This window comes from Mesocricetus auratus, unplaced genomic scaffold (genome assembly GCF_017639785.1).
Source record: "Mesocricetus auratus isolate SY011 unplaced genomic scaffold, BCM_Maur_2.0 Super-Scaffold_100009, whole genome shotgun sequence".
In the NCBI taxonomy this organism is placed as follows: domain Eukaryota; kingdom Metazoa; phylum Chordata; class Mammalia; order Rodentia; family Cricetidae; genus Mesocricetus; species Mesocricetus auratus.
This window is the reverse complement of record NW_024429193.1, coordinates 20,601,290-20,619,403: the sequence shown is the minus strand read 5'-3', so window position 1 is coordinate 20,619,403 and position 18,114 is coordinate 20,601,290. Positions and strand designations below refer to the sequence as shown.

At 41.9% G+C, this 18,114-nt stretch overlaps 1 protein-coding gene and 1 long non-coding RNA gene across 3 annotated transcripts in view; one reads left to right on the top strand and one right to left on the bottom strand.

Annotated features, from left to right (window-relative positions):
• Window positions 1–6,119, top strand: part of LOC101822511 (alcohol dehydrogenase 6) — a 31,527-nt gene extending 25,408 nt beyond the window's left edge. For both annotated transcript variants that reach the window (XM_040751723.1, XM_040751724.1), the window contains 4 exons: window positions 1,123–1,383; window positions 2,492–2,627; window positions 4,555–4,693; window positions 5,496–6,119. In XM_040751723.1, the coding sequence (XP_040607657.1) occupies window positions 1,123–1,383; window positions 2,492–2,627; window positions 4,555–4,693; window positions 5,496–5,520 (561 nt within the window). In that variant the 3' untranslated portion in view covers window positions 5,521–6,119. The remainder of the gene's footprint in view (window positions 1–1,122; window positions 1,384–2,491; window positions 2,628–4,554; window positions 4,694–5,495) is intronic.
• Window positions 6,120–12,961: 6,842 nt separating this feature from the next.
• LOC121142178 lies at window positions 12,962–15,578 on the bottom strand. The gene is made up of 3 exons (XR_005879157.1): window positions 15,214–15,578; window positions 14,612–14,861; window positions 12,962–14,169 (listed from the first exon to the last, which is right to left on the bottom strand). It is a non-coding gene; the product is annotated as an uncharacterized LOC121142178 (long non-coding RNA).
• Between the last annotated feature and the right edge of the window lie 2,536 nt (window positions 15,579–18,114).

The following is an 18,114-nucleotide window of genomic DNA, read 5'->3' as shown; positions in this document are numbered from 1 at the left end:
CTTTACCCATCAGGATATATTTAAACTCCTTCTCTTGGAATATCACACTAACCATCCCATCTCAATTCTTTAAGGGGCTTTTGATATTTAAGTCTTTGCTATGTCCACTGTTCTTTAGGCTCAGGGTTACACACAGAGATGGGATGTGTCTTAGTCAGCTTTGTGTCACTGTGACAAGATACCCATCATAATCACATTGCAAAGAAGGAAGGTTTGTTTTGGCTCACTATCTCAGAGATTTTAGTCTGTGAGGTGGTCTTGGGAGCTATCTTGGTGCAGTAAGTCAGGGCAGGGAATGCAGAGTGGAACATAGCTGATCATTTCATGGTATCCAGGATCAGAAAGATTATAAATGGGAGACAAAAAGACAGGAGAGCTGGTGTCCAAAAATCCCCTTAGGGCATATGCCCATGATGTTTTCTTTCCACTGGGCTCCTTCTGCTACTTACTTATGATGTCAAGGGCTCACAAGTAGCTCTTTATCACACGTGTCTTTAGAGCATGTTCAATTCAAGATGCAAATTATATCAGGTTGGAAGGGGTTCAATTTAAATTGGTGCCACCCTACATGCTGCAAAGAAGGAAGGAAGGAAGGAAGGAAGGAAGGAAGGAAGGAAGGAAGGAAGGATGAATACCTCCATGAGCAGTGACTCTGAAATGACTTGGAATTTCCAGAGACTCAGTGGAAAAGAGAAAGGGAAGTTTGCAAGAAGATGGAGGTATTTGAAAAAAAATTTTTTAACTATCTAGAACTAAAGAAATACATTGTCTAAATGAATCTTAAGATTCAGTGAAATTTCATTTTATTACTTCCATTCATGCTAATTCCAGCCTGGGACTTGAAACGCCATCCTTGTAGTAGGTGTTTGTTCTTGTGGTTTAAGTATTACACACCTAGAAACAGCCTGAGAAACTAAAATTCTCTAGAAGTATTTTACCTGAAAATATCCTGTCCTTCTGTCTCATGAAAAGCAACTGTCTTGGCCTCCTCCAGTCAATGAGAACACAGAGAACTGTGGAACACCTCACTGGTAGAGGCTTTCTAGCTAGCATGAGACTTGGCATCACTCTCTACCATAGAAGGGAAAGTTCATGTTCATGTTCCTTTGCCTTTGTGTCCAGGTGACTCCTGGCTCCACCTGTGCTGTGTTTGGTCTTGGAGGTGTTGGTCTGTCTGTCATCATTGGTTGTAAAGCAGCTGGAGCAGCCAAGATTATTGCTGTGGACATCAACAAAGACAAGTTTGCAAAGGCCAAGACAGTGGGTGCCACTGAGTGCATAGACCCACGAGACTTTGAGAAACCCATTCAGACCGTCTTATTTGATATGATGAATGGTGGAGCAGACTTCTGCTTTGAGGTCACTGGAAACCCAGAAACAGTGGTACGTTATCATTGGAAGTAAAAATTACCAGTATATTATACCATTTGTTGTTTAATATTTTAATTAAATGAATATCTTACAATTCCTTCTACATTCCTCTATTTAATTTTCCTTGTGGTCCATGACATACCCACTACAACATTCTGTCCATTTATTTTCCAACTGAATCTACAAGTTTGCTATTGAGTTTCTTTACCCCTCTGTTCCAAAATACTTTTCCTTCAATTAAGCATAAAGAACCCCCAGTCAGAAATTATATGACCACAGACAGCCTGAGATAACTATGATTATCAAGCCAGAAAACTTAAGTGAGATAAAGCTCCACTAAACTGTCCCGTAAAGCAATGAGATTTTTACTTTCAGTAAAATCTTTCATGTTAGATGTGAGCTTCTGAATGAAGAAAAACAGTTCCTCACTTGATTAAATGGTCATTTCCAAAAATTGAAGAAAAAGAGTTGTGGTTTTTCTGCCTGAACATGGTTAACATGAAAGGCAGTCACACCAGACTCTGAGGAGAGTTTTCTTTTGGTCGTGAAGGATTAATGCATTATTGCTGCATGGATCTATCTTCCAGGAAGATACATAGAAAGCCAAGAGGAGTCCCTTCCAACCTGGGTCTTTTTCCCAGAATTCAAGATTTCTTATAGACAGCAGAGCTTTTATCCCAGTCTTGTTCTGAGAAATAACCTTTGAAAATGACTAATGAGAAGACAGCAGTGGTCACTTTGTTAGTGTGTCATATTATACAAACATATGACTGTCCCTTTTGATATCTAAAAGAAAAACATCGAGTCAAACCAGCAGCCCACATCACAGTCCTTACAAAAACTATTGTTATTTTATTATATTTATTATTTACTATTTATATACCAATGGTCTATAATGGTCTTCACCTTTACTCAATTTGTTGAATCCTAAAAAGCCAAGTACAGGCAGAAACAATATCTTACCTATGTTGTAGAACATCATATTGATGCTATTTCAAAAAGGACAGGGAAAATCAGAAAGGATGTCACAGGTCATGAAGCAGTCAAGCTGAATAAGAGTGGGTCAAACTATGAAGTAGGTGGTTTTATCTTTTTTCTGTCTTACATTGCTTTACAACAGGCACCTGCCCTGGCCTCCTGCCACAAGGACCATGGGGTCTGCGTGATTGTTGGATCAATTGGATCTTGGGTTCAAATCAACCTCAGTAGCGAGTTGTTCTTCTCAGGACGTACGGTGAAAGGGTCAGTTTTGGGAGGTATGTACAGAAGAAACTAAAAACTAAAAATGAGGAACTAGAAGGAAGAAATAGAAAAATGGCTCAGAGGTGCCTAAGAAAAGGCATCAATCAATTCTAGATTACAGTTTTTGTTTCAATGTTTAAAACCAAAGTTAAGAAGTGGATATTGCTGGACGTTGGTGCGCATGCCTTTAATCCCAGCACTCGGGAAGCAGAGGCAGGCGGATCTCTGTGACTTCAAGGCCAGCCTGGTCTGCAGAGTGAGTTCCAGGACAGCCTCCAAAACAATACGGAGAACCCTTGTCTCAGAAAAATAAAAGAGGATATTAGCTATGCCTCTGCCTTGTCTTTTTTTTTAATAAGCTTTATTTCATGCTAGGAGATGAAAAAAAGATGAGAGTTTTTTATTGACTTGTAAAACATACAAACAACACAGCAGTGTCTAGGTACTGGGGATATAGTTCAGTAACAGAATGTTCCATGTCAATTGCTGAAGTCCTCGATTCAAAACTACCCAAACTTCAACAGTATTGCAAAGATGCAGTTCTAAGCACGCATTTTTTGCAAAGAACCAGAGTTCTTAGCATCCACATATGACACTAGCTTCAGGAGATCCAGTATTTCTGGCCTCCTAAGGCACCTGCACACACACACACACACACACACACACACACACACACACACACACATAAAGTAATAATAATGAAAATAATCTTTTATCTTTCTTTTATAAGATAGGCTGTACTATTGAGCACATTTTATTTTTTAATTATTATTTCTTTTTATATGTGTCGGTGTTTTGCTGGCATATTTGTCTATACCACATATATGCCTACTGCCCATGGAGGCTAGAAGAGGGTGCCAGATATCTTGGAACTAGAGTTACAGAGAGTTGTAAACTGCCCTGTGGGTATAAGGAATAAAACCCATGTCCTCTGGAAGAGCATCCAGGATTCTTAACTACTGAACCATCTCTCCGGTCATATCTTTTTTTCTTTAGGGAAAATCAAGAAAATCAAGCAGCTAACAAAATCCCATCACAAAGTTATAAGCAGAGGGCACTAGGCAGGATACAGATCACACCCTGAAGCTATGCCATGCTTGCCTCTTCCATACGGGAGGCTAGAAAACTCTGGTTGTGACTCACTGTCCAAGGTACTTAGCCCAGTTGTAATATAGACACTCTTGGAAGCCCGTGAGAATCGGGAAAATGTGTTGTGAGGCCTGTGTTGCTTTAGCTGGATCCATCTTTCTTTTGTCATCTTGACTCTCACAGGACACATTTTAGTAACTCATACACATTGATTTTCTGCTACTCTGGGATTGCTGCCATGATGTCCTTCTCTTACCATAGACTGTTTGACTTGTTTATGAAGCTGCATGTCAAAACACACAAATGCACAGAGAGAGAGAGAGAGAGAGAGAGAGAGAGAGAGAGAGAGAGAGATTTCTATGCTTTTAGAGAATGCAGTGCTGAACATCAAAACTAGAGGCTCATGCACATAGCCACGTGTCTTCCCAACTGAACTACTTCCCCAACCCCTATTTCTAACCTTTTAATTCATGTATGCATCCCAAGACTGTGGCCTTTATTATACATTTGGTTCAGATTCCCGTCTACAGAGATTATAACCTAACACCAGGAACATCGCAAGATGCAATTTATTTTCTATTGGCTTCTATGTCCAAGGCACAGAGGTTCTCTGGAAGAGCATGATCCTGTGTACGGCCTACATGGTTGGAACAGCACTTGTCCTGATGGGACAAATTGATGGGACAGCAAAACAACTATCAGTTTAACATGGCCTTTCTTTCTTCCTGCCATCCTTCCTATCTTCCTTCCTTCCCTTTTTCCTTAACCTCTTTTTTATGATAGCCTTTCTTTTATACTGAAACATCATGAGTAGAATCTTTCATAACTCTGTGTTCTTTTGTGTATTTCCAGGCTGGAAAACCAAGGATGAAATCCCTAAGCTGGTTTCAGACTGTATGACAAAGAAGTTTAACCTAGATCCACTGATTACCCACACCCTGTCTCTCGATAAGGTCAATGAAGCAATTCAGCTAATGAAAAATGGGCAATGGTAAAAGTCATTTTTAATCTGGGTGTGGGCATGGGGACAGAGGGGTTGTCACTGCAACAGACACTGTATAGACAAGGGATCTCTCAGGACCTCAAAGCCTCCCCTTGCCCTCCGAATTTTGCTTTATTGCTGACTTATAAATCATGTGATCCTGAAAGTATTAAGGTAGTAAATATTTTAGCATTATTTTTTATACAACACAGAAATAAAAATGGCATCCCATGAGGAAGTGGTCCAAGTTTAGGAACGTAGTTTCCGGAGCTGAAGAAATGGCTCTGCAGGCAAAATCACTCGCCACATGATGAACATCTAATTCCCAGCATCCACTTAAAGACGGAAGGGGGAAATGACTCCACAAGGCTGCCCTCTGACTTCCTTACCCACACCTTAGCTCATGTCTAGCCTCCACTCCTCCCCAGAATAACAAGAGAGAACATGAAAGAGAAATATTGAGCCCAATTTACAGAGACCATTTTTGACATTACCACTGTTTTATTCCTGTGCGGGGATTGTCTATAAGATTCCTAATTCTGACACCTCTTTAATCTCCCCGGTAGAAACTAACCATAAATGACATCAGGATTTGTCACAGTTTAAAACTCCTCCCCTACTTTATTACCCTGAGAACTGCATGTTATTTTGTTCAGGTCTCTCAAGAGGTTTTTAATCTGCCCATTTTTTACCCAATCTCAAGGAAAGAGATTCTAGTTTATAGATCTAAAACATGAGAATTTGAATCCAAAGTATATGTTGCTTCAGAAATTCATCAATATTTTGTTTTTCTTCTTTTTCCTTCTTGTAGTATCCGATGTGTCCTGTTGCCTTAATCACAAGACCTGCGGTATTTCATCACTAACTTGTACTCTGCATTACTGTGATTTAGAAGACAATGCTTTTCTACTTTCTTGCCTTTGACTCACTCAGCAACAATCTTGTACCAGGCTTCTCACCTGACCACACCATCAAAATTATTCTCACATGACCCAGTGCCGTGCAGGGCCAGCCTCCCTTTGACAGCTATATTATGGTTGATCTGAACCACCCAATGGCATATTCTGCAGATGAAGGACTCCAACATGCTCCACTGGCACAGCTGTCTCTACATCTGGACCCACATTTCCTTGCCCACTGGATCTTCCCCCACTGTATGGATCTACACACAAAGCTCTATGTATTGTCCACAAGAATCAGAATTCCCACCAGAGAAGCTGCTGGAGCTGATAAACAACTCAGCAGACTTTCAGATCACAACATCGACACACAAGAATCAATAGTACGCTTATTTGGCCACAGCAAGTTGTCTGATATGGAAATGAGGGAAGCAGTCTCATAATCCGCTAAGAGATTGATCTCACAGATAAATTAATAACTAGAAACAAGTTTAACCAAAGGCTAATGACCTCTACAATAAAAACTATAAAACATGGCAGAGTATAACGGTGTGCTTCCTTGATCCAAGCCCCTTGGTGGCCAAGGAGGGCTAACATGTGTGAATTCAGAGCCAAACTACTCACATAGCAAGTTCTACATAACTTGATCATTATAAGATCATGTCTCAAGTATATGCATATTTAAACAAACAATTAGAAACATTCTTTGGTCATGAATTCAGGAATTAGAAGAACATTGTTTAGATGTCTATATTACCCACAGGAGGCCCTAAGAATCGTGGCTGATGAAATCAGCGGGCCACACTGAGCCAGCCTGTCCTTTGCTGGCCCTGGGAAAACTGATCCTGCCCCTCTATGGACACTGCAGCAAGAGAGGTGGCCTCAACCCTCATGGGATAGTTGTTCCCCTTCCCCCCACACTGCACTTGGGAGAGATGGTCCCACCCCTCGCCACAGGCTGGGGAGAAGTGACCCTAATGGCATGGCCCCAGTGGAACTGATTCTGCTCCTCACCTGAGGCAGGGCGGCCCCAGTGGCCTAGATTAACCAGCTCAACCACCACCCAGGCCCACAGCTGGGCCTTGGGTTGGCCCACCCTAACGTCTACCCCATCTAGGACCTGCTGGAGCTCTTGAAGGGAGTGGTCCTGTGGAAAGATACCCACAGGATCTGCATGATTCAGGTGGCTTCTGGATATCTGAGAGGAGTTTAGGTGAGGATGTGCTGATGATGCCATACCAGAATCCAGAGACCTTGAAACCAGACCGAAAGTCATTTCGATGAGCATTTGCAAGTAAAGCTGATTACACAAAATGGTATATTGTGTACACACCATGGCTCCCAATGTCACAAGGAGGAATGCAGAGGTGTTGGAGAGTTGGGAAAGACAGAGGAATGAAGAGGGTGCTTTGGTGTGTGTGTGTGTGTGTGTGTGTGTGTGTTTTGATTTTGGTTTGGTTTGAATATTTTTAATTTTCATTTGTGGGGGACACTGCAGGAGTAAGAAGCAGAAAAGCAGATATGAATCGAGTGCATGATGTGAAATTCCCAATAATAAGTAAAGAAATTATGTTAAATGTTTCTTATAATTTTTAAATATCCATACTACAAAAAGAGATCTACAGATTCAATGCAATCTTGCCATAATTCCTTTAATATTCCTCACAGTTCAAAATAACCTTCACATCTGTATGACACCCAGAAAAAACTCAAGTAAACAAAGTAGTCCTGAGCAAAAAGTACAAAACAGGAGCCATTATACATTATACTCCAAAATATGCTACTGAGTCTTAGTGACACAGCAGTATTGTTTGACAGAAAAAAAACAGAGCCACAGACCCACGGAATCAAACATAGCACCAGGAAAACCAGAGCACATGCAGTGAGCAAGCTACAAGGTGGCTAAGAAGATGCTCTGGAGAAAGGGGGGGGTGTCTTTCAATTGATGATCCTAGCGAGCTAGATGGAAAATAAGTTATTTTTCCCACACGTTAAAAAAATAAAGCTATACTGCCCCTTCTCTTGAGCCAGTTATGAAAATGAACTCTAAGCACACTGAAGTCTTCAGTATCCGGACTAAAACTACTAAACTGCTCTAAGAAAATGTAGGGCAACAGTTATGGGCCTTGAGATGGACAAGGCCCTGTTGAACAACACCTCCCAGACCCAGGAAAGTAAAGCAATTAGACAATTACAGCTGACCAAGAAGGGGTTCTGCACAGCAAGGGAAGCTGTCCCCCAAGTGAAAAGACAGCATGCAGTTACAAGATGGTTCTGGAGTACAGTACGGTGAGAAGTGCTGGTGTTCTGTTGACAGTTGTAAGCTGAGGACAGATAACACATCAAATGATACCAAAAGAAAGGTTTTCGAGTGTTGTTCTCATAAAGAAACATCTTTTCAGGAGAATGTTTGCTGTGATGTAACATCCTAACACATGCTGCTCCATAGGGATGTACAACTTTATGCCTTTATGCATCAGTTAAAAACAAATTGAAGATGCTTAAGAGATTGCTCAGTGGTTAGAAGCCCCTGCTGCTCTTTCTGAGGACCAAGGTTCAGTTCCAAACACCTACATGGCAGCTCACACCCATCTGTAACTCCAGTTCCAGGGAATCCAGGGCCCTCTTCTGGCCTCTGTGGACACTGAATGCACATAGTACCCAGACATACATGCTGGCAAAACACTCATGCACCTACAACAAAAATAAATCTTTTTTAAATAATAGAAATAAAAATGCATTAATTTTTTAAAGTGAAATAAAGCTCCCTGTCTTAGTTGTCTCTGTTGCTTTGATAAGAAACCATGACTTTTGAGATGCTTGCCCTTGCACATAGGGAGAGAAGTACCATCAGACCTATAGACTCTCAATGATAGACACATCTTCTCCATCTTCCCACATCTGAACTGGAAATCTACACCCACTTTGCCCCTGCCTTCCATTTCAAACCAGCTTCCTGCCTACTCTGACCCTAAAACAAACTTGGAGGAAATTCATCATGTTGGAAAATCAGAATCTCCCAGAAAGGAGTTAATGAAGCTCAATTCTTCAGACGACTTTGAATATCTCTTAACAACTTTCTCCTCCCCTTTTGAGGCAGACTTTCACTATGCAGCCCAAGCTGTCCTCAGGCTACAATTCTCCTGTCATAACCTTCACTGTACTGAAGTTACAGATGTGAGCTATCCCACTCTGTTTCTTTATGGCTTCTTTAAGCACCTGTCCATGGTAGAGCTCACTGGAAACTCATACATTTATCACAAAAACAGCATCTCTGTATTCTTTCTGTTAGCACCTGATAAAAAGTATTACACAAGTAATGGCTCTAGATATCAGTACATAACTATTCATCACTGTTGCTAGCTGAAGGCCACACTCAACTCCCAGGGTAGGGTCCTAAACACCTGTGTCCTGCCTCTAAGCCCCAACACTTCAGCCACATTTAATGGCCCTGTCCCAACCGCCAAGCAAAGCACATCTTTTCAATTTCTAGGCACAGTACTTCCCTGGACAATGACTGCATGGAGTGATTTATGGCCTCTCCCAAGGCTTGCCTACTCCCAGACCCTGAACAGTGACTACATGGAGTGGATTATGCCTCTCCCAGGGTTTACCTAATCCCAGACCCTGCAGAGTGACACACAGGGTGGTTTATGGCCTCTCCCAGGGTTTACTAATCCAGACCCTGAACAGTGACTACATGGAGTGATTTATGACCTCTCCCAGGGTTTACCTAATCCCAGACTATGAACAGTGACTACATGGAGTGGTTTATGACCTCTCCCAGGGTTTACCTAATCCCAGGCCCTGCAGAGTGACACATAGGGTGGTTTATGGCCTCTCCCAAGGCTTGCCTAATCCCAGACCTACACTATAAGCAGGTATCCAGATTCTAAATATATCTTGCCTAAATCATGCAAAGTTTTTAGTCTCTTGCACTTTTTATCTGAAAGAATAGATATATCATTAGCTATCCCTCAAATCATAATAAAGTATTATAAAATATAGAGGTCCTCCTCCGAAATACAGTGAGTAGGCAAATGCCGGGCTGTGGCATTGCATTTATGTTTTGGTAATGCTCCCTTATAACCTGGAAATGAATGTCATCAGCTCCTGCATAGTCACAAGGAATCCTTTATACTGGTGTACTACAAGCTCCTGGAAATACTATTTTCCTTTTATTAAATATAAATACATCCTGGCTATAGTTTCCCCTCCCTCTACTCCTCCCAGTTCCTCCCAACTTCCTCTCTCCTCTGGATTCCCAAACAGGCTTCTAAGAGATAACAATCAAACATAACACAGTGAAGGAAAATTACCATGGCAACCCAACAGGAGGAAAAGAGTCCTGCGAGCAAGAGAGCAGGCACAGGGTTACAGACCCACTCCTTCTCACAGTCAGTTGTCCCATAAAAATACTGAGCTAACAGCTATAACATACACTAAGTGCCTGGTGCAGCCCTGTGCAAGCCCTGCACTTGAAGCCCCAGTCTCTATGAGCTTATGAGCCTTGCTTAATTTTCAGAGGGCCATGTCCTCCTGGTGTCCTCCATCCCCTCTGGCTCTTACAGTATTTCTGCCTCCTCTTCCACAGGTTCCTTGAGCTCAGGGAGGGATTTGCTGGAGACCTCCAACTTAGACTCTCTCCACACAATGTCTGGCTGCAGATCCCTGAGTCCACTCCCATCTGATGTGGGAGGAAGCCTCTCTGATGATGACTGGATAAGGCACTGGTTTATGAGTATAGCAGAATATCATTAGGAATCATTTTATTGTTCTTTCTCCCTTTCTTTCTTTTTTTCAAGGAGTGTTTGCTTTTACCCTAGGTCCCTGGGCTATCTAGTCTCTGGTTCTTGATTAACCAAGCAGAGTTGGGTATGAGTTCCTTCTCACAAAGTGGGCCTTAGGTCAAATCAGACCTCGGTTGGCTACTCCCACAAATTCTGTGCCATCATTTCCCTCGCATATTTTGTATGCAGAACATATTGTAGGTCAAGGGTTTTGTGGCTGGGTTGGTGTCCTCATTTCTCTTTCAGTAGCCTGCACAGTATCTTCCCTCACCAAAGAGTATAGAATGTAGGTGTGAGGGCTCCTTTCAGGCAGCACTCAACTTCTCCAATGAGTTAGTTGTGTGGATATCCTGAACAATGGGGCCCCACTATCAGTTTGCAGAGAGCAATGCTTTGTCTTGGCACACAGCCTGGGTTGTCTGAGGATTTCCATGGAAGCCCCTTGGTCAAGAACTCAATTGAATGTAACCCAGTGCCTCCACTGCCAGCCTCTAAGAGGGGAAAAGTCATAAAAAGATATTCAAAGTAGTTTGAAATTTTGGGCTTTATTAATGTCTTTCTGGGAAGTTCTCACTTTCCAACATGCTAAGATTCCTCTAAGTGTATGATGGCTTAATATTTTTGCCTTCACACATCCTCAATTTTCTATTAAATAGTTTAAATTAATGCTAGGATTCCCCCTAGTGGTAGCATTTGTCATCAACCTACACTACAATTGCAAAACACGTTTACTACTCCCAACTATTTCTCTTTAACTCCCTCCGAAAGCCAGATAACCCACCACCAGGTTGACTGACATGATCCTAAAGCAGTCCACTAGCTTTTCTTTGACTTCTCTGTGAGCTCTGGCAGTCACTTAACTAATCACAGCACTAACAATTTATTAGTCTATGTACTATGAGAGACTGGGTCAGCCTGACAGCTAAGGAAAGACAGGCAAATAATTAAAGTTCAGTATAAAATGCATTATTACAGGGGGATAAGCAGCCAGCAAACCAGAGATAAAATTCTTCCTGCCCACGAGATGACAGGCAACCCAGAGAAAAGTAGCTGACCTCCAGGGATGTGATTTGTTCTTCCAAGTGGGGAAACAGTTTTGTGTAGAGTGACGCTTTTCTATGATGCACCTTGGGTAGCAGCCCTGTGGAGAGAACCCAGTGAACCTGGAGCTGTGAGGGAACTGGGAAGCAGACTCTGCAACGATCCTTGTGGTGACTAAAGCCCTGGTCATTACGTGTAAGCAGGGACCTCCTGAGCGAAGCTTGCTTGCTCCCAGACTCCCAACCAACAGAAACTGAGAGCACATGTATGTTTTAGTCTGTCAAGCAGTCAGTTGCTGATGCACAGATGCTAATGCAGGGGCAGTAACCACCACCCCCCACTCCACACGCTGCTGTAGCACGTTCCTGTAGAGTCTTCCTTGTGGTGACCTGCAATAGGATGTCAATCACAGGGTGTGTGCTGCCCTGTTCAGCATCGCTAACACTTAGGAGGTAAGACAACCATGACAGCTACAAGGAAGTGAGCTTATGTAATTACCAAGTGCCATGTGCTGAAGGTAAAAGACATGTAAGCTTGAGGCAGCCGATCACTGGGAGCTCTCATGGCTGAGTGGCATCAGGGCTCTACAGCAGCACTTAAGCTTCCTTTATCTCCCACCATTAGGGGGAAATTTGGACTGAAAACTAAGCCTAGGGTTTGGCCCTGAGATAATCCAAACTGCAGAGAAGCTTTAATCTGTAGTCCCAGTAAATCTCTGAGACTAAAGTCAAAGTCTCAGTGACAAAGAGATGGCTCTTAAGACTGAAATGAGAGTATCACAAGAAACTTGAACTCCAGATTGTCCTGAACCTTCTAGCTTAAACTAGTGGCCCTTTGAGTATGTGCCTAAAGGATCCCTGAAGCTCTTGTTTATTGCTGTATTGTCCTAGTTACTGTTACAGTGCTGTGAAAAGACACCATGCTTAAGCAATTCTTACAAAAGAAAACATTTAATTGGAAGCTTGCTTACAGCTTCAGGTTAGTATGATCATCATACAGGAAGCAGACAGGCATGGTCCAAGAACATCAGCTTTATATCCTGATCTACAGGCAGCAGGCAGGGAGAGAGACACTGGGCTGGCTTGGGCTTTTGAAATTTCAAAGCCCACAATGACACACACTTCCTCCAACAAGACCATACCTCCTAATCCTTCCCAAACAGTTCCACTAACTAGTAACTAAGCAGTCAAATATATGAGGCTATGGAGGTCATTACCATTCAAACCACCACTGTGCTAGTCACAACAACTGAGCTACAGTATCAACCTATATATTGATCACTTGGTGGATGAATAAATAAAATATATACATATATCCAGTGACATTCCTGTCAGTCATAAGAATGAAATTGTGTCATTTCAATGAAAACTAGAAATCATCATACTAAGTAAGCCTGGCATAGAAAAACCAATGCCATGTTTTCTTTCATATGCAGATGACTTAAAAACATTTAGAAACATGACAGAGCTGGAGACATGGCTCAGATCTTTCAGAGGACCCAAGTTCTGTTCCCAGCATCCACAAAACATGGCTTATAACTGCCTATAACTCCAGCTTCAAGAGATCAGTTGCCTTTAGTCTCTGTGGACATCTACACTCACATGCACACACCCACACAGAGATACACACATACACATAATTTACAATTACAAACAAATCTTTAGAAAGGACATAAAGTAGACTGTTTGGGGAGGGAGTGATCATCAGGAGGCAGGGGAACAAGAGACAGTGATGAGGGGAGGTGGATATGGTTAAGGTGCTTTGTGTACGTACATGAAAATGTCACAATAAAAAGCATTATTTTGTGCAAACAATATATGCCAATAAAAAATACAATGATTCTCTCCCCCTTTGTTATGGGGTTGCAGTCTCTCCTGTCCTAGAGACCACTAGGAGCCATCCTAAAGTAAATGACTCACAGGACATATTTGCTTCCCTTGTGGAATACCCCTACATTCCCTCATGGTTTCTAGGCTACTAAGTTGTCAGACAAAGATCAAATCTTACCTCGACTAGGAAAATAATTTACAAAAGAAAATAACTACAGATGTGGCTTATAAGACCCGGAAAAAAATGAAGTCAGTGATAAGCACACTAGGCCAGGATGGCATAATATAAGGGAGAGGTTATTGAACCAAGAACACTAACCTGTAACTGAGGACTTAATGCCTTAAGATCTAATGTCACTTCCGTCCTACTAAGATAGTTCCCTGAAGTTTAAGGTAAAAACGCTAGCCTGTAGGCAATGGAGCTGAAAGGTAGAGACATTTTGACAGGACCAAAGAAGAGGTCAAGAGGCTCTGAGAGGCAGACACAGGGTAATGGTCTGTAAGAACTGAAGCCCAGCGCATGACTAAATTCTTTGATGGACTCGAAAGGGGACAGCTCTTTCACTGAGACAATAAGAAATATGTCATGACTTGGGGGCCACAAAGGCAGGGATGAGAGCACTGGCCTCACTGAGAAGCTCACCTTTTTCTGTAGACTCATGGGATATTCCAGTCTGAAGTAACAGAGGCCAGGAGGCAACACTTCACCATCAGAAGCAAGATGGGTCTACCTGTCTAAGTAGACAATGCAACTATGGGAAAGCATCTCCTGAAAGGACATGTGTTAGAGGCTTGATCCCCTGCCCATGACAGTGTTGGGAGGTGACAGAACATTCAAGAGATGAACGGATGGGAGTGTGCCGTGCTCTTCCTTTCTCTCTTTTTACCATGAAAGGTTTCTTCCACTGTATACAACCATCATAGGCCTAAAAGGAACAGAACAGTCAGCTTCCAGTTATAAGCAAAATAAACCTTTCTGTCAACCCTCCCCACACCAAGGATACTACTATACACCACCACCAGGTAGCCTCAAATTCTCAGTCCTCCTCCCTCAACCTCCTGAGAACTTGGATTACTCGCATGCACTACCATGTCCACCAACCTTTCCTCTTTTTAAAAAGTTATTATCTTATCTGATTGTTATAGTTCTAATGGAAAACTGATTAGCACAAGCATAGAGGGTAAACAGCAACCAGTGCCCATGGACTAAAGAGACCTCTGGTGATGAGCAATCTCTAGGCATAAAGATAGTTATTTAGAAGGCATCTGACAAGTACAAAATGTCTACTTTACAAAACAGTAGGAGCTACCCCTGTAGGAAGTACAGTCACTACAGGCACTGACTTTCAGCAGGTTTACTTTACATACCGCACATGAAATCACTCCTTCAGTGTCAGTCCAATCAGAAAGCCGTTGGCTACCTTGTCACAGCCACTAATGCACACATAGGCACAGTCAGTAATGTAACACTCAGGGTCTCTAGCTCAATATTGGAGATTTTTATCCACCAGAGGCATGTACAGCACTCCCAACAACGTGAAAGCAAGCCAGAAAGGAAGAAACTTCCAGCCCAGTTCCAGCATGATTTCTCTGTGTCCTGCAACCAATGTAGAGTCTTCTGCAATAAGAAAGAGACTTTTTAAACACCATTCCCAAGCTTGCTACAGAGGCCAAGTCTAGCCTGTCACTGAGATCACTCTATGACCCCATTCATTCAGCATTCAGTACACAACTTCTACAACGAGTGAAGACCAGGCCCTGCTGTTAGATAGGCATTGTGCGCATGATACTAACAAAGCAGACATGTCCTTACCCCCACAAAGCTTTCAGTCTCATGAGAACAGCTGACTCCAAACACATGCACACAAATAGTCACAAAAAGCAATAAACATTAGGAAAGCCAGAATTTAAAAGTGGACTTATTTTGGACTGAAAGACAGATTTTAAATATTAAAATGAATTATATATACCAATTAAGTACTGTATGGATGAAAGAGACTTGGACTCAAGGCTTGCATCCTCAGCCAGCTTTCTTATATGTCTGTGCTTTGTTTTCCAACATTCACAGGATGCAAAAAGTGTTCTAGCTGTCACTGCTCACTTTGTATGTCATTAACATTGAACAGCATGTGTGTGATATTTAGTGCCTGAGCACCTCTTTCTGTGATCTTCCACATCGTGACCGTCTTCCCTGGTAGAACAGCCCATGATGCTGATCCTGTTCCCAGGCAGCTCAGATGTTCCTGTTCATGTTTCTTGCTATGGCCTGCAAGAAGCAAATGGTGTGTGTCGTTCGTCAGTGTTGCAGATTTCTTGTGGTTCCATTTAAATTCAGCACACAACATTCTGCAAGAGAAATCACTAGATGCAATAGTGGTACCACTGAGCACGTCAAATTTGAGAGCGAGAGCTGAAAGACTATGAATGAAAGGCACAAAAGGCTGGTAGCACAGAGAGTCTGGATCCAGCTTGACAAATTAGGAAATATAATGAGTCATCTCAAATATGAATATTGGGAAAACTATATTTACTTGAGAGTTCAATATTAAAATAACTGTTTATACTCATCTATAGATGATAAATTTAGCCTTTATTCCAGAGTTCTAAGCAATACCAGTATACTAACATCATCAGACAATTATTAACTTAAATAATGAAAGTGAACTGAACAATGTCCCAGAGGTCAGAAATCGAGTAACAAAAGAGAGGAAAATTACAGAGTCCAAATTTTATCAACTACCTAAAGCTGCCAAAGCAGCAGCAGATAATAGATATGAACTTTGTAATCAAACAGACTTCAGATCTAGCCCTTGTGCCAATGAAAAAAACATGTTACCTACATTGCTGTATTTTATATATGAAATGCCTCATACACATGAGAGATAGGTAAGTCTCACTAAACAAAAGCAAACAAGAATTTTATATCAGCTAGTAATCTAAACAGTAAAAAAAAACTTATACTAGTTACTAACCCCATCATAAAACTGACTCATGAGAAAGACAGGCTTCTCTTGTCCCTTGAGACTCAGATAGCACAAAGGTCCACAACCAGGCACTCTAAATAAAGTCCTTGCCAGAATGGGTGCTTCAAAGTCTACTTTCTGGAATCAGAGACTGGCCATTGAACAGTAGTCCATAGTTCCATTTTCAACATTCTAGATGGTACAAGGGAGAAAATCATTTAACCTGAATAGAATGACTTACAGAATTATGAAAGCCAAATACATAGTAAACTGACCTCTTTTCTTCCATATAGTTTTATATAATACATTCTTTAGGAATTAATGCTTACGCTTGTTAAGTGTATGCATTTTATGTATGTATGACAAGTGATAAAATCAGTCTATGAATGAAAACCAAAAAAAGATTAGTCTTCAAATTGGGAGAAACATTACCAGAAGAACCAATAAAGAAGACAAAATCCAATAACTTTTGTGACAGGACCATAGAGCTACCACTCCACAAACTTTACTGTGCTAGATAGATACTAGATAAGTAGATGATAAATGGATAGACAGACAGACAGACAGGCAGGCAGGCAGGCAGGCAGGCAGGCAGACAGGTTGGCTAATAGATAGGATTTAATATTCGACTCCTAAACTTACACTGAAATTCTACTGCCATTTTGGCTGGAGCTTTGGGGAAGTTACCAGAGCTGCAAACCAGGCAACATGGACTTAGAAGAATAATCTTTAAGGAACAGGTAGATCCAGTGACACTTCTTAGCTTGGGTTTCTCAAGGGGACCAGCATATTGCTACAGACTGGGACAGATACAGGGGAGTCAGATATGGATGTGTGACTCCAGAAAATAAGTCAGAACTAAAGGACTTCCATGGAGACATTCCCTGAAGAGCTTGTCTCTTGGCTCCTCAAAATGTTTTCCATTCCTTCACATTTCTTACTCCCTCTGCATATCTATTGATTTAAGAAAATGAAATAATATTGACAAGCAACAGAATCTTGGCATACCACAGAACTCATGTGTTGATAGTGTTCAAAATCTGCAAAGGGTTCCATTTTCCCCTGGTCCCAGCCCTTCACAGAATTGCTCCTTCCCTTTCCCCATCACAGCTCACTGGGGTCTGTTCCCTGTGCTCTTCTCTGAATCCTGCCACTACTGCTATGCCCCGTCCCCAAGCCAGAGGCCAAACATTCACCCCTCTTTATTATGAACAATGACATAATTATTTTAATGCATATGTGAGTGTGTGTGTGCCTGGTGAGGGAAGTGGTGTGGGCACATGTGTGTGCAGCTGGAGAATAGAGGACAACCTTAAGTGTCATCTTCTGGAACATTGTTCACCTTCTTGACCTTGAGATAGGGTCTCCTATTGGGTTCGACTCACCAGGTAGACCAGGCTAGCTGGTCAGTGAACCCCAGGGATCCATCTGTCTCTGCCACTCCAATGCTGAGATCACAAGCAAATGCTACCATGGCCATCATGGGCCTAGAACATGGGTTCATAGGAGTCAAATCCTAGTCCTCACATTTGAAGACCCTACATCACATCAGTGGCTTTGTTCTGGGAACTTCAGTTTATTTCACAGAAGCTGCTGAAAACCTGGCATAGTTGTGCATACCTTTAATCTCAGCACTTAGGAGGAAGGGAGAGGCAAACAGATCTCTGTGAGTTCAAAATAATTCTGATCTACATAGTGAGTTCCAGGACACCCAGAGCTACATAGTAGAAGACCCTGGCTCAAAAAAAATTAAGAAAGTGGAAGAGAGAAGGTGCATTATATTTGGGAAAGCTGAATAAAACACTTTTACTCAATAGTACACTACTGACGTCAAGAAGAGCTAAGGAATACTATGGGAACACAAAAAAAGGCTGATGTGGATAAGAAAACCAAACCAACAAGCAAAGA